The following is a 12,825-nucleotide window of genomic DNA, read 5'->3' on the forward strand; positions in this document are numbered from 1 at the left end:
GGCAAACTTTGTTAAAGCCCATGCATTTATTGCATTTTCTGAAACTGTGGCCTGAAGCAAACCACTGGCTAGAGATTCTATTGGGTATATATTTTTTTACTTTTGTTTACGGATTCTCTTTTCTTTGTATGTATACATACAGTATATAGAGAGGGCATGATGCTTTAGTGGCATCACTGAATTCCCCTGGGATAGGATCTATGTTCTGTTACCCTGTGTAGAAAAGGTAATACAGAAAATGGATGGATGGATGGATGGTATACATAAAGTACATAGTAATTCTAAAGAAATGATTATTGTACATTTTTATTGCTCAAGGGCCAAACACTGACTGTCCATAAATTAGAATTTGCAGAAGACATCTGCCCCCAAACTGCTATATTAAAGAAGGTATGAGACAAGAGATTACTTTGCCTAATCTAATAAAAAAAAGCTTCACTATATTTATAACACTACATCAGAAACGTCAGATATAACAAAATTGTATTACATTTGTCTAAGATATAATGCAATATTTTTTGTAATGTCCTCTCTGGCTAACGTGAACACATCATGAAACAGGAAGCTAAGCTGCAATTTGTCTAATAAATAATGAAAGACATAAATAGATTGTAGGTAGTATAATGACGTTCTGTTCTCTAGTGCACAAAATACACTAAAACATACGCCTGCTATAATTATAGCTTTTTTAAACTCTTCTCACGCAGTGCTTGCTGTTTATTTTACATAACGATGAATAAAAAATAGCTGTGTAGAAAACTCAGTAGGGGTCTATAATAATTCATCTCTAATAGGTTTCATCCGAGTCTTTTTCTCACCTGAAAAGACTAAAAATAAATAAAGTGGGAAAAAAAATCCTATATTGCATTTTTATTTTCTGCTGTCACCAAGTTTTGAACTCTTAAACAAGGCCTTTTACAGATATTGAGTATTGCAAATGTGTTTATTTGCAGTTTTAGCTTTTTATTGCCTTTTAAAAAGCTGCTTCATTCATTCATTCATTCATTCATTCATTCATTCATTCATTCATTCATTCATTCAGTCAGTCAGTCATTTATAATTATTTTTATTAATATTATTATTATTAACATTATTGTTATTATTATTATTATTAGTAGTAGTAGTAGTAGTAGTAGTAGTAGTAGTAGTAGTAGTAGTATCTTAAATTGTTGGTTCCATGTTTTCAATAAAGGTTTTTAATAGAACATGCATGGGATTTGGCTGGTAAACTGAGACATAAGAATTATAAATTATAAATATAGGATAAGAAAATATTACTATTTATGCACAAGCTGTATAATATTGCACCATAATCCCAACACATGTTTTTATTGGGTAAATATCAGGACTCACTGTAATTCTGTGCACTGTATTCTGCATTGTTTAATACAGCTGACACAGTGACATCCATTGAGCTGTTGTCCTTCTTTCAATTCATTGTTCAGGTAATTTAACAGATTGATTTTTGAGCTAGAATTTATTTGGGGGTTTGTTCACTGACACTGGATATTTTTGGATTTCAGTAAAATGATCATATATCCAGAAATGTACTTAAATCCTCCATCTTTTTTTCAGTTTTAAGAGAAGAAGAAAGCCTTTATTTGTCACATATACATTGTAGTACAGCAGATTTCATTCTTCACATATCCCAGACTGTAAGAAAGTTGGGGTCAGTGCGAAGGGTCAAGCATGATACAGCTGCACGATATGCTGAAGCACAGAGGGTTGAGGGCCTTGCTCAAGGGCTTAACAATGGCAGTTTGAATGTACTGGAGCTTTCCGATCAGTTACCTAGAGCCCTAACCACTGAGCCATCACTCACTACAAAACAGAAGTATCCTCTATCTAAAAATCTATTTAATATATGGATACTGCATTTAATCTTGGCAAAAAGCAATATAATCTGGCACTAAAGCAAATTTTGCATGAGTTATGTCGAATGTGTGCAAAAAAAGTAATAATCTTTCACTATTACTGCAAACCATAAAATGTATGACTAATGACAAAAGACCCATAAGATAGATAGATAGATAGATAGATAGATAGATAGATAGATAGATAGATAGATAGATAGATAGATAGATAGATAGATAGATAGATAGATAGATAGATAGATAGATAGATAGATAGATAGATTGACTGATATAATAGAGTGTTTCTGATGTTATGTATATCACTGTTGCAGAAAACAACCTAAAACACTATTTTAGACTTATTCAGGTGTTAAAAATTCTCAATTAACTTCTAACATAAATGTAGAACAGAAAACAGAACTCTGTGTGGACAACATTTTTTATCTTTTAAACCTCTTTTCTCTTTTTTTAGTACCTTTTAAACCTATGTACCTTTAATATAAAGGGAGATAGAAGATGACCTAAAACATTATATTACTTAATGAATTATAAACTACAATGCATAATTTGTGATTAATGTCATCTCATGAATAGTATGGGATTAGAATAATATTCTCTATATTCGTGTTAAACAAGATCTAAGACTGGAACACTGACCAGCTCTTAGTCAAGGTTCATACACTGATATAAATCCAGTGCACTATTAGATCTGAAGCACTTACATCCACCTCATTTAAACCAACAGTTGGACATCAATACAGCTTTTTCCCTCTAATTTGTCTACACATTCCATAGCTGGTTAAAGTTCTCCAATGTTACAAATGACTTTCCTCCAGTAATGTCATTCTAATAAAATCAGGCTGATTTATTTGTATCTAAACGAAGCATGCTAACTAGAACAGCTGTGATGAGATAGATAAATGTTTGAAAGAGCTGCAGGGTTTTGGTGTTACTATAGCTCACACTGAAAGTTCGACAAATACATTCCAGCTCATTAATCTTATCTATGTATTAAGGCCATTACTCAAAGAAGTTTATTATTTACAAATTCAAACTTTTCTGCAGACTTTATATGCAAAGGTAGGTAACAGTCTACTTAAATTTCATGCCAATATGGTTCACTTGTGCATTCTTACACATATGCATAAAAAACACAACATGGCTTCATTCACCAAAGTTTAATTTATAATTCAACTTGTGTTGCACCAATTATTTTGAACATGGTGAATGAGGACTGTTAGTGCCTGAGTCCCCAGTTTGATCCTGAGCTTAAATTAGCATCTGTGCAGAGTTTTCCTGATCTCTCTGTGTGTTTCCTCTGGCTTTTTCAGCCACAAACCTGCTTTTGGGTAAATTGTCTATGCCTTGTCCAAGACACAAACTTGGTTATGTCATCCCAAGTTCAGATTCAGTTAGATTCAAGTGTTACTGTTATTGTAGCTTTTATTGTGTTTTCTTACCTTTGTCTTGCTTTAGTCCTCTGCTCATTAGTTGTACATCTAATAAATCTTACATGCACTTGCAGCCATTTGTTATAACTGTCACCAAACTGACAAAAAACTACTTAAAGCCAAGTCACCTAACTAGTTCAGGTGTGAATTATTATTCTTGATTTTTCACTAATAAATAAAGGGATGAAACTTTACAAGTAAATCGGCCTTATTCTGAAACACTGTCTTTGTAAAACAGTACTTTTTAAACAGCGCTTCCATTGACAACAAAAAGCAGGTGATAAACTAATAGGCAACAAGTTAATACGCAGATGTCTTGTTATTCAGCCTTTAAAAAAAAATGGACATATTTTTGTTGTTTTTGTTGTTGATAAGAAATTTCTGCTTTCACACACATCAGATAAAAACACAAATATGGCTAGATGAATTAAACACGATCAAAAACTTTTTTTTAAAAGAAAGATCCTACTTTCAGATCAAATAATAAAATGTTACAGCACTGCTATTATATTACTAAATTTAAAGGCTTGCTACTAAAAGGTTAAAGCGTCCCAGTATACACCAGACTTCACTTAGCCCTGCGCACCCCACAGCTGTCACCATGTGTATTGCCTAAACATGAAGCCCAAAAAGCAACTTCATAGTCTGTTCATAATTTTGCTAAATTACATTTTTCAGAAAGCTAATTATGAATATAATAACCCTGTGAATATGAGAGTGAACCTGTCAATTCATGCCACACCTTGAAAATGTAAGGGCTTTCTTCCCTTGTAACCTAGCACCATTTTGTGGACATTTTGCGTAATTACAGGTCACTTTAACAACAATGGTAAGTCATTTATAACCGCAGTTAGATGCTATTATCAAAACAGTATAATACATTTTTGTTTACGGTTTAATACTCTAGCCCAATTGGTATTATGGGAAAATACAGTATATACAGTATCAAAGGACCTTATTGTAACACTGCTGGAGTGATACATTAAAACATTGTCATTTGGTAGACACTCTTATCCAGAGCAACTTACTTTACTTATTGTAGCTCATTTTATACAACTGAGCAATTGAGGTTTAAGGGCCTTGCTCAAGGGCCCAGCAGTGGCAGCTTGGTGGACCTGGGATTCAAACTCACAACCTTTCAATCAGTAGTCCTACACCTTAAACACAAAGCTCCTGCATCCCTACCTGTGTTACCAGTTACCTGTGCAACAAACCTATGTGCCAAACATTTGCTAGCTAGCCTGAAAGATGAACAAGCTTATTTGCTTTATTCTTCTTATTTTTTTCTATGAAGTCTGTAATCCACTGTTTTTTTTCACTGTTTTTTAATTGTTCATTTTAGTGGTTGCTTATAATGTAGCAGGCTTTTTATATTGTGTACCGTAACTGTGTGTCTTGGCAGGTTCTTATTGTGTAATGCAATATTCTGTCTTAGATAGCATCTAATTATTCCTCAATATCAGTTATAAAAGGCTGTTTTCACTGTAAGTTCAAGTCTGAATGTTGGTGTCTTGACACCCTGATGAAAATAGAAAGAAAGAAAGAAAGAAAGAAAGAAAGAAAGAAAGAAAGAAAGAAAGAAAGAAAGAAAGAAAGAAAGACGATTGGGTGGGAGGATGGATGGATCAACCGACAGATTGATATATACCAATAACTTTAAAAATAACACATTCAAATATAATGATATGGCTACTTCTGTGTATTTACATCCCTTTTACATCCATTTTTTAAATTTATTTATTTTAAATATAACATTTAGGCTCTAAGAATACAGATTTATTTCCTCATACCAGTGCTTGTGGTTTTGTTATCAGATAGAAAAGAAGATAATGCACAGATATTATTAAGGTGTTGGTTTATTCTTTGTGACATGGTAGTGTGTGTGGCATTGGTATGAAAGTGTATTAGGTGCTCGAGTTTTAGAACACTACCTACAACTAATGGATATTTTATTACACATTTCTGCATTGTAAGTAAACCTTACAAGTGTGCAGTTAGACACTATAGCTCATTTCTTTGAATGTTCAAATCACAACACACAGATGACAACACACTCTCAGATGAAACACTCATACTTGTATACTTTTGCCAGACCTGGAAATACACTATATTGTAAGGTTTTGGGACGCCTCTCCAAATCATTGAATTCAGGTGTTGTTTTTCAGGGGTTGGGCTTGACCCATTAGTTCCAGTGAAAAGAACTCTTAATGCTTAATTGACCATTCCACTAGAAGAGCATTTGTGAGGTCAGGCACTGATGTTGGATGAGAAGGTCTGGCTCACAGTCTCCACTCTAACTCATCCTAAAGATGTTCTATCGGGTTGAGGTCAGGACTCTGTGAAGTTCCTTCACACCAAACTCGCTCATCCATGTCTTTATGGACCTTGCTTTGTGCACTGGTGTACAGTCATGTTGGAACAGGAAGGGGTCATCCCCAAACTGTTCCTACAAAGTTGGAAGCATGCAATTGTCCAAAATGTCTTGGTATGATGAAGCATTAAGAGTTCCTTTCACTGGAACAAAGCCCAACCCCTGAAAAACAACACCTGAAGGCAATGATTCCTGGGGTGTCCCAAAACTTTTGGCAGTATAGTGTATGTCAAGTACTGTATACACGTAAGTATGACCTACAAGTCTAAATATTTCAGAATCAAAATCATTGTTTCTCAACTCCTGACGTCCTGGGAGCCCACTGTCCTGCAGAATATAAACACATCTGATCCAGTCATTCAATCTTAGTTCTGTTGTGTTGGGCGCACATTTTTAGCGAGAAAGTAAAAAATGTGTTTGTCCCACACTGGGTGCCGTAGTTTACATCCGAAGTACCTTTCAGTTGCCACCGGTGACGCGTCCCTTGTCAACCGAAACCCGCCCATAATCCCGCCCCTTCACTGTCATTGGACAATTATTTAAACAAGCCTTCAAAAATTTACAGAATAATTGGCTGGTTCATCTGTCAATCTCAGTCGGAGGATCTATTTACAGTAGGTTGAGAAGAACGATCAAGTCTATCTCTGTTCAGATTAACGCAGCGCTGTTGGTTAAAAAGTGATAAATCCTGCCGGGTAAATTGTCATTTCTTGGGTTATTTTGCCACATATTGACGAAAAAGGTATTCGTTTTGTTTTTTATCCACCAGAGCGGACTGTTTTTTCGAAACCATGTCTTCGGACGAAGACCGAGCAAAGGAGATTCTGAAGGGCTTTAAACTGTATCCTTTAAACTTGTGGTACAGACATTGGCTAAATCCCAAACGCCTGTCTAGTCTCCCTTTAAGGGCACTACATAGGGTATGATCACAACGGGATTCTATGTGTCATGTAGTGAACTATATCACCAATAGGGAGATGTTTGGAATGTAGCCTGCATCAGCTAGCGGTACCAGGGCTAGCTTATACGGAGATGTTCAATAGCTTTATCTGTCTAGGGATCTGTTACATAGGCGAACTTTTTAAACCAGGGAGTAATTTAGAGGTCTGTGTATAATTAGGTTAACATGTCCACTGGCTTTCAAGACTAGCCAGCGAAGTGGTTAATAACGTGGTTAGTGTATTAATCGACTGTCTATCTGATTAATGAGCATGTTGTGCAGCTAGGTAACTAACGATGGGTTATAACACATCCTGCTTCATCACTGCTGCTTGTTGTAATACATTTTTGCGCTTTTCCTTAAATCTCACTTGCATTGCAACTAATGTTAGCTGACCAGCTAAAGCTAGGGGCCGTCCCGTGCCTCTTCCTCTTCTGGACGTCTGATATTATTATGCGACCTAACTCTAGCTGACCTCTCTAACTTCAGATCTGCTGCAGATGATGTCTATTTGCAAAGATAGATTAGATATGTTTTATGCTCAAAAGAATTTCTCACTGCTGCTGTTTCCCTTTACATCTTTAATACCGTTACCTTGAAAGGTGCATATAATGTAATGATAAAGCTTTATTCTTAAAAATACATGAAAAGTGTAATATACCTATTTCCTTCTATTTCATATTTTTATATATCTATTTTCTTCTATTATACCTATACCATTTTCACTTAAATTATACATATTAAATGCATTACAGAAGTTCAAGTCAGTTTATTAGTTAATATTGTTATTATAAAGAGTCTAGTACTTAATTAATCAGCTGTTGTTTGGTCTGAATCCATTAAGAAACTTCTGGATGTTCCTGAGGACTCAGGTGTGTTATGTGTTCTCCTGGCTTTACATAACACGAGGAGCACGTACATTTGATTTGGTCATACTTGTGATTTGGATCCATATTTGAGAAACTGACGAACGTTAATGTAGTGACGCATCTAATATAGCAGTGTGTTATTGTTTAATAGTTTGCCCAATGTTCTCATTTGGTTTGTGTGTGTGTGTGTGTGTGTGTGTGTGACCTTCCCGAGTAATTCAGCCTGGTAATTCTTAAATCCTTCATTGCAAGGACAGGGATTTGTTGCCTTATGTTCCTCGCCGGCTTGTGTGTTGCCTGAAGTCTTGCTATTCTGTTAGCTTTGAATCGTTCAAACTTTCTTTTAGTCTTGAAGTGGAAAATATATATTATATTGTAGCTTTGATTCCACGATAATGAATGCATCTACACAAGACAAATTGTTACTCAAATTCAAATGCAAGGACGCATAGGTCTGTTCTGATTAGTTTCTTTCTTTCTTTCTTTCTTTTTTTTTTTATTTTATTTGACACGATTTATGAAAGGCTCTAAAATATGTGTTATGTGCTTCTCCGATCAGATATTCAGTGCATTACATAACATTGCATTTACTGTGATGCACAGAACAATCCTAAAAGATCGGACGACACTTTTAGCTTTCATTAATCTGTGTAATTATTGAACCTAGACATTTTGTCACCATTATTTCATTAACCGTCCAGCTAAAGGCTTCTTATATGAAGGTTCAGAAAGGGGATCTGTTTGTTTGCTGTATTATGCGACTATAGTGTGGTGTAGTTGTGATTCTCCATCCGTAAGCCCCAGGAGTAAATGCAGTGTACAAAGTAGGTCTCCTTAGAGAAGTTGCACCTAGACGTGTGCATACTGAGGGTAGAAGTATGTGTTGTACAGAACTTCCTCTGATTTGTCTGATTTTGTTATTAATATTTAGTAATGGGTAGTTATTAATAACGAGACACGAGAGTTTCTTTTATAAAGCTGTGTGAAGGGGTTAGAAGGAGATGATAAGTCACAATGGGCTTTGCCTATAAATAAACAGAATGAATTTTTAGGTTGCTTGACCTGATTTAGGACCGAACATCTGAAAGGACACAGTGTGTGTCTGTAAATAACAAGACAAAGTGCTCTTCTTTATACCTTCATGCTGATACTTCATTCACCTGCATGACTGACGTCAATTCAGAAATGCCAGCAATTTTTTTTTTCTTAGACAGTAGGTCATGTTTAAAAAATGTATGTGACTTTCATGAAAGCAGTGTCACCCAGGGACTAATTAGGTAGACTGTGTCATTGTTTGCAAGTAAAAGGCTCCCTCCCCTGCGACACTCGCTGTGCATCACTGCTGTATCTCAGCAGGTGTGATCCCACAGACACCTGTCACCACTAGTGCTAATCTCCAACGCTATGGCCCAGCCTGTTAGCGACAGTCTTCCATTTAATCAGTTCTGCATTTTAACATCCTCGTGCTATTTTCTGATTCTGACTTGTCAGCTATCATTCACGAGCCTCAGGTTTTCCGTAGCTGGGAGAATTTTGGGACGTTCCCCTAAGCTACTAATATTACAGTACAACACTGCATAAAATATTAAGGACATCTTGTGGATATTGCCAAGTAATTAGATTTGAATTTGATGATGCTGTGTATAACAAATTTCTTACAGCTTCTTTAGATACTTATTCATAACTTTACGTGAATCTGGATGTATTTGGACTTGTTATCAATGATTAATGATTGAAATGCGTATAAAGGATAGCAAGGGTTTGTACCCTGTATTGTAAACCTTGTCCTCCGTTTGTTAGCCGTCGGTCCTTAGGTGGTTGGTTTCCAGGGCGGTTGTTTGCGTTGTGGCCTGGTGCTGACACACTCAGTCCACTGTGCCTGTGTGTCTCACAGAGAGGGCAGTGAGAGACACACAGGTGGTCTGAAGTTGTAGAGGTCAGATGTCCCTGACTTGAAGCATGGTGGATTGTGACAAGCCATTGTTCTGATGTCTTTTACTTCAGGAAGGTTTAATTAAAGCAGGATGTCTTTTGTTTACTCTGTTGTGGTGAACATTTTAGGAATTACTAGACTCAGTTTACAATCCAAACAGTCCATTGCGATGTCACAGTATTTAAAGATATAACATTACCTTTACCTACTAATAAATATCAAGTCTTTTAATGTTCTGCTTCCTTAACCAGTCTGTAGAAACTGGATGAACCTGAGGGATGCAGAGACGGGGAAAGTTCTCTGGCAGGGAACTGAAGATCTCTCTGTTCCTGGTGTAGAACATGAAGGTATGAAAGCACTTAGGCTGTATCATGACACTGCAACACTTACTCCAAGCATTTACAGGCTTTTTCTGCACTGACTTATTCATTCTGCAGTTACATCATTGCTATAAGACTGTAATGAATTTTTTTTCCTTTAGTGTACTTAGATTGTTTTTTTTTTAATTTGGTTTTTTAAGTGGGGAAAAATTTTAAAACATGTTATTCCCAATGGGATCCCATATATAGTCCATTTTAATTAAAAGGCTGTGCATCCATTTTGGACCGTCACTCTTGTCTCTTCTAGCTCGGGTACCCAAAAAGATCCTAAAATGTAAAGCTGTCTCCAGAGAGCTTAATTTCTCCTCATCAGAAAAGCTGGAAAAGTTTCGCCTGGAGCAGAAGGTTCTCTTCAAAGGCCAGTGTCTAGAAGGTCGGCATTTCTTTGTTGTTATATTTTTTCTTTTACTTAAACCAACATTATGAGCACTGACAGGTGAAGTGAATAACACTGATTATATCCTCATCATGGCATCTGTTAGTGGGTGGGATATATTAGGGTTATATTAGTTTGACATGCGCTAAATGGTGATGACTAGGCGACCGAACAACTCCAAAACTGCAGCTCTTGTGGAGTGGTCAATATCTATCAAAAGTGGTTCAAGGAAGGAACAGTGGTGAACCGGAGACAGGGTCATGGGCGGCCAAGACTCACTGATGCATGTGGGGAACGAAGGCTGGCCCGACAGACAAGCTACTGTTGCTCAAATTGCTGAAGAAGTTAATGCTGGTTCTGATAGAAAGGTGTCAGAACACACAGTGCATGGATGGTTCACGGCTGTTTTGGCAGCAAAACATGGACCAAGACAATATTAGGCAGGTGGTCATAATGTTATGCCTGATCGGTGTAAACAGAATTTATAAAACCACACAAATTATGTGCAATATGGTTTTTTCATAAAATCCTGTTATTAGCCACAGAATTGTTAATTCACCTCAGATGTGATGGAGTTTTTTTTTTTATTTAATATGAATGAATCAAATCTACATCTAGATTTAGTTGCTAATGAAGTTGCTCATTTTATTTTATCGCTTATTTTACGTTATCAGTAATTGCATTGTTATGGTCCTCTTTGTCTTAACTTCAATATTTGTTTTCCTCAGAGTGGTTCTTTGAATTTGGCTTTGTGATCCCCAATTCCACAAACACATGGCAGTCTTTGATAGAGGCAGCACCCGAGTCACAGATGATGCCTGCTAACGTGTTAACGTAAGGCCCATTTCTTCATTCATCTTTTATAGTGATGTTTAATGTCTAAGATGGAGGGTATCAGTTTTATTTTATTTAGATGCTTGTTTACTATTCTCCAGTTGTTTACAGAAATATTCTCCCCTCTTTCGCAGTGGAAATGTTGTCATAGAGACGAAATTCTACGACGACGAGCTTCACGTCAGCACCTCTCGAGTACGGCTTTTCTATGTCTGAGATGTGAAGCCTATCCTTTTTTACATTCTGTCATTCAGAAGGATGCACACATCACTTTTTTTTTTTATGGCCAGACGAAACTCTGCTTAATGAGTATTTCCCTGGCACCATGACAACGACACTAAAGGAAACAAGTTGAGCAGACTAAATTTCAGGTTAAACAGTCACACCAGTTTAATGAAAAGACTTGGAAGCAAGGGCAGTGATGCTCATCTCAACCTGACCATGTAAATTGTTTTATTTGTACATTTTTTTCCCTCTCTTATCTGTTTTTTTAAATCCTGCATTGTATACTGCTTCCTTGCATTCTGTTTTTAAATATTTTCTGCCAGTTTCTGTGGTTGCTAATATCATTTTTTTTAACAAAATTGTAAGATAGGCAGTGTTTAAATACATGATGTAATTATGGGTTTAAAATTTGATATCCTTGAGTGATGCCTTTTCCCTTGAACTCTGCTGTTTTGTTTTCTTTTTAAATAGGTGTATACCTATAAGACTATCAGTACCAGCTGTATTAGCTCTTCCACTTTTGGGGGGGGGATAAATCTGTGTACAAGCAGTGGTTTTGTTGAAGCTACTCTGTGTAACCTGGCCTGTTTGATTTCTTAAATTAAATCTTTCTTGCCCAGGATGCTCAGAAAGGTTATCCATCATAACAAATTCTCACCATTTATGTCTGTTTGACCTTCTTTATTAAAAGCAATGAAATGTTGTTGTATATTTATGAATGTCTCCTTTTGTGGATCTGCTCAATGATTGATATGTCTGGAGGACTGTTTTGGACTGTTTTAACTCGGTGGAAGCAGTGGAAACAATAGTGTACATATACAATATAAATCCGTATAAATTAATGGTTTTTCAAGGGTGAATTTATTTTATTCTTCTTCATTGAGTGCTTTATGCTGGTTATGGTTGTTGTGGATCCAGAGCCTAACATGGGAAAACTGGGTGTGAAGCTGGGAATATTAATCTATTCAATTCAATTTGATTTGTATAGCACTTTTAACAATGGACATAAGCTTTACAGGACATAAGAAACATAATACAAAAGTCCTAGATTAACGTTAGACAAAATCATCCCTAGTGAGCAAGCCTGAGGTGACTGTGGCAAGGAAAAACTCCCTTAGATGGTAAGAGGAAGAAGCCTTGATCGGAACCAGACTCAAAAGGGAACCCATCCTCATTTGGGTGACACCGGAGAGTGTGATTATGAATAATGTCCTTTGTACAGTCATTTACAGTCAGTTGGAGTTGTGTGATGCAGATACAGCATTTGTAGAATGTTATTGTGTATTAATTAGGATGTTGTTGTCATTCTCAAAGTCCAGGGTTGGGATCTTCGTTTTTAATATACCCCAAAAATCTTCACAAAGCAGAATCTAACTGGAGCTGGTCCATCTCTGGATGCCTCAGGATCATTGCAGGGTTGGCCTCTTCTTACTGGAGGTCTACTGGAGCTGGCCATCTCTAGATGCCTCGGGATGGGTAGAAAAAGGTAAAGAAGTGTAAAGGAATTAGCATAGCAGCTGTTCATAATATTAGCAAGCACTAGATGATAATGTGACTATCTGTATATACACTGTATATTATCTCTGTTACTGT

General features: G+C 36.4%; 1 protein-coding gene across 3 annotated transcripts; it reads left to right on the forward strand.

The window, feature by feature from the left end:
• The first annotated feature begins 6,272 nt into the window (after positions 1-6,272).
• On the forward strand, positions 6,273-11,941 carry pde6d (phosphodiesterase 6D, cGMP-specific, rod, delta). 3 transcript variants are annotated; one of them, XM_058402243.1, is made up of 5 exons: positions 6,273-6,516; positions 9,676-9,764; positions 10,045-10,170; positions 10,902-11,007; positions 11,142-11,941. In XM_058402243.1, exons 1-5 carry the CDS (start codon positions 6,467-6,469, stop codon positions 11,221-11,223), a joined length of 453 nt encoding a protein of 150 aa, XP_058258226.1. In that variant the 5' UTR covers positions 6,273-6,466; the 3' UTR covers positions 11,224-11,941. The 3 variants fall into 3 exon arrangements, with proteins under 3 accessions (XP_058258226.1, XP_058258227.1, XP_058258228.1); XM_058402244.1 differs by having other exon boundaries at positions 6,277-6,370; positions 9,669-9,764; XM_058402245.1 differs by lacking the exon at positions 6,273-6,516 and adding an exon at positions 6,556-6,848 and having other exon boundaries at positions 9,669-9,764.
• The last annotated feature ends 884 nt before the right edge of the window (positions 11,942-12,825 follow it).

This window comes from Hemibagrus wyckioides, linkage group LG11 (genome assembly GCF_019097595.1).
Source record: "Hemibagrus wyckioides isolate EC202008001 linkage group LG11, SWU_Hwy_1.0, whole genome shotgun sequence".
NCBI lineage: Eukaryota > Metazoa > Chordata > Actinopteri > Siluriformes > Bagridae > Hemibagrus > Hemibagrus wyckioides.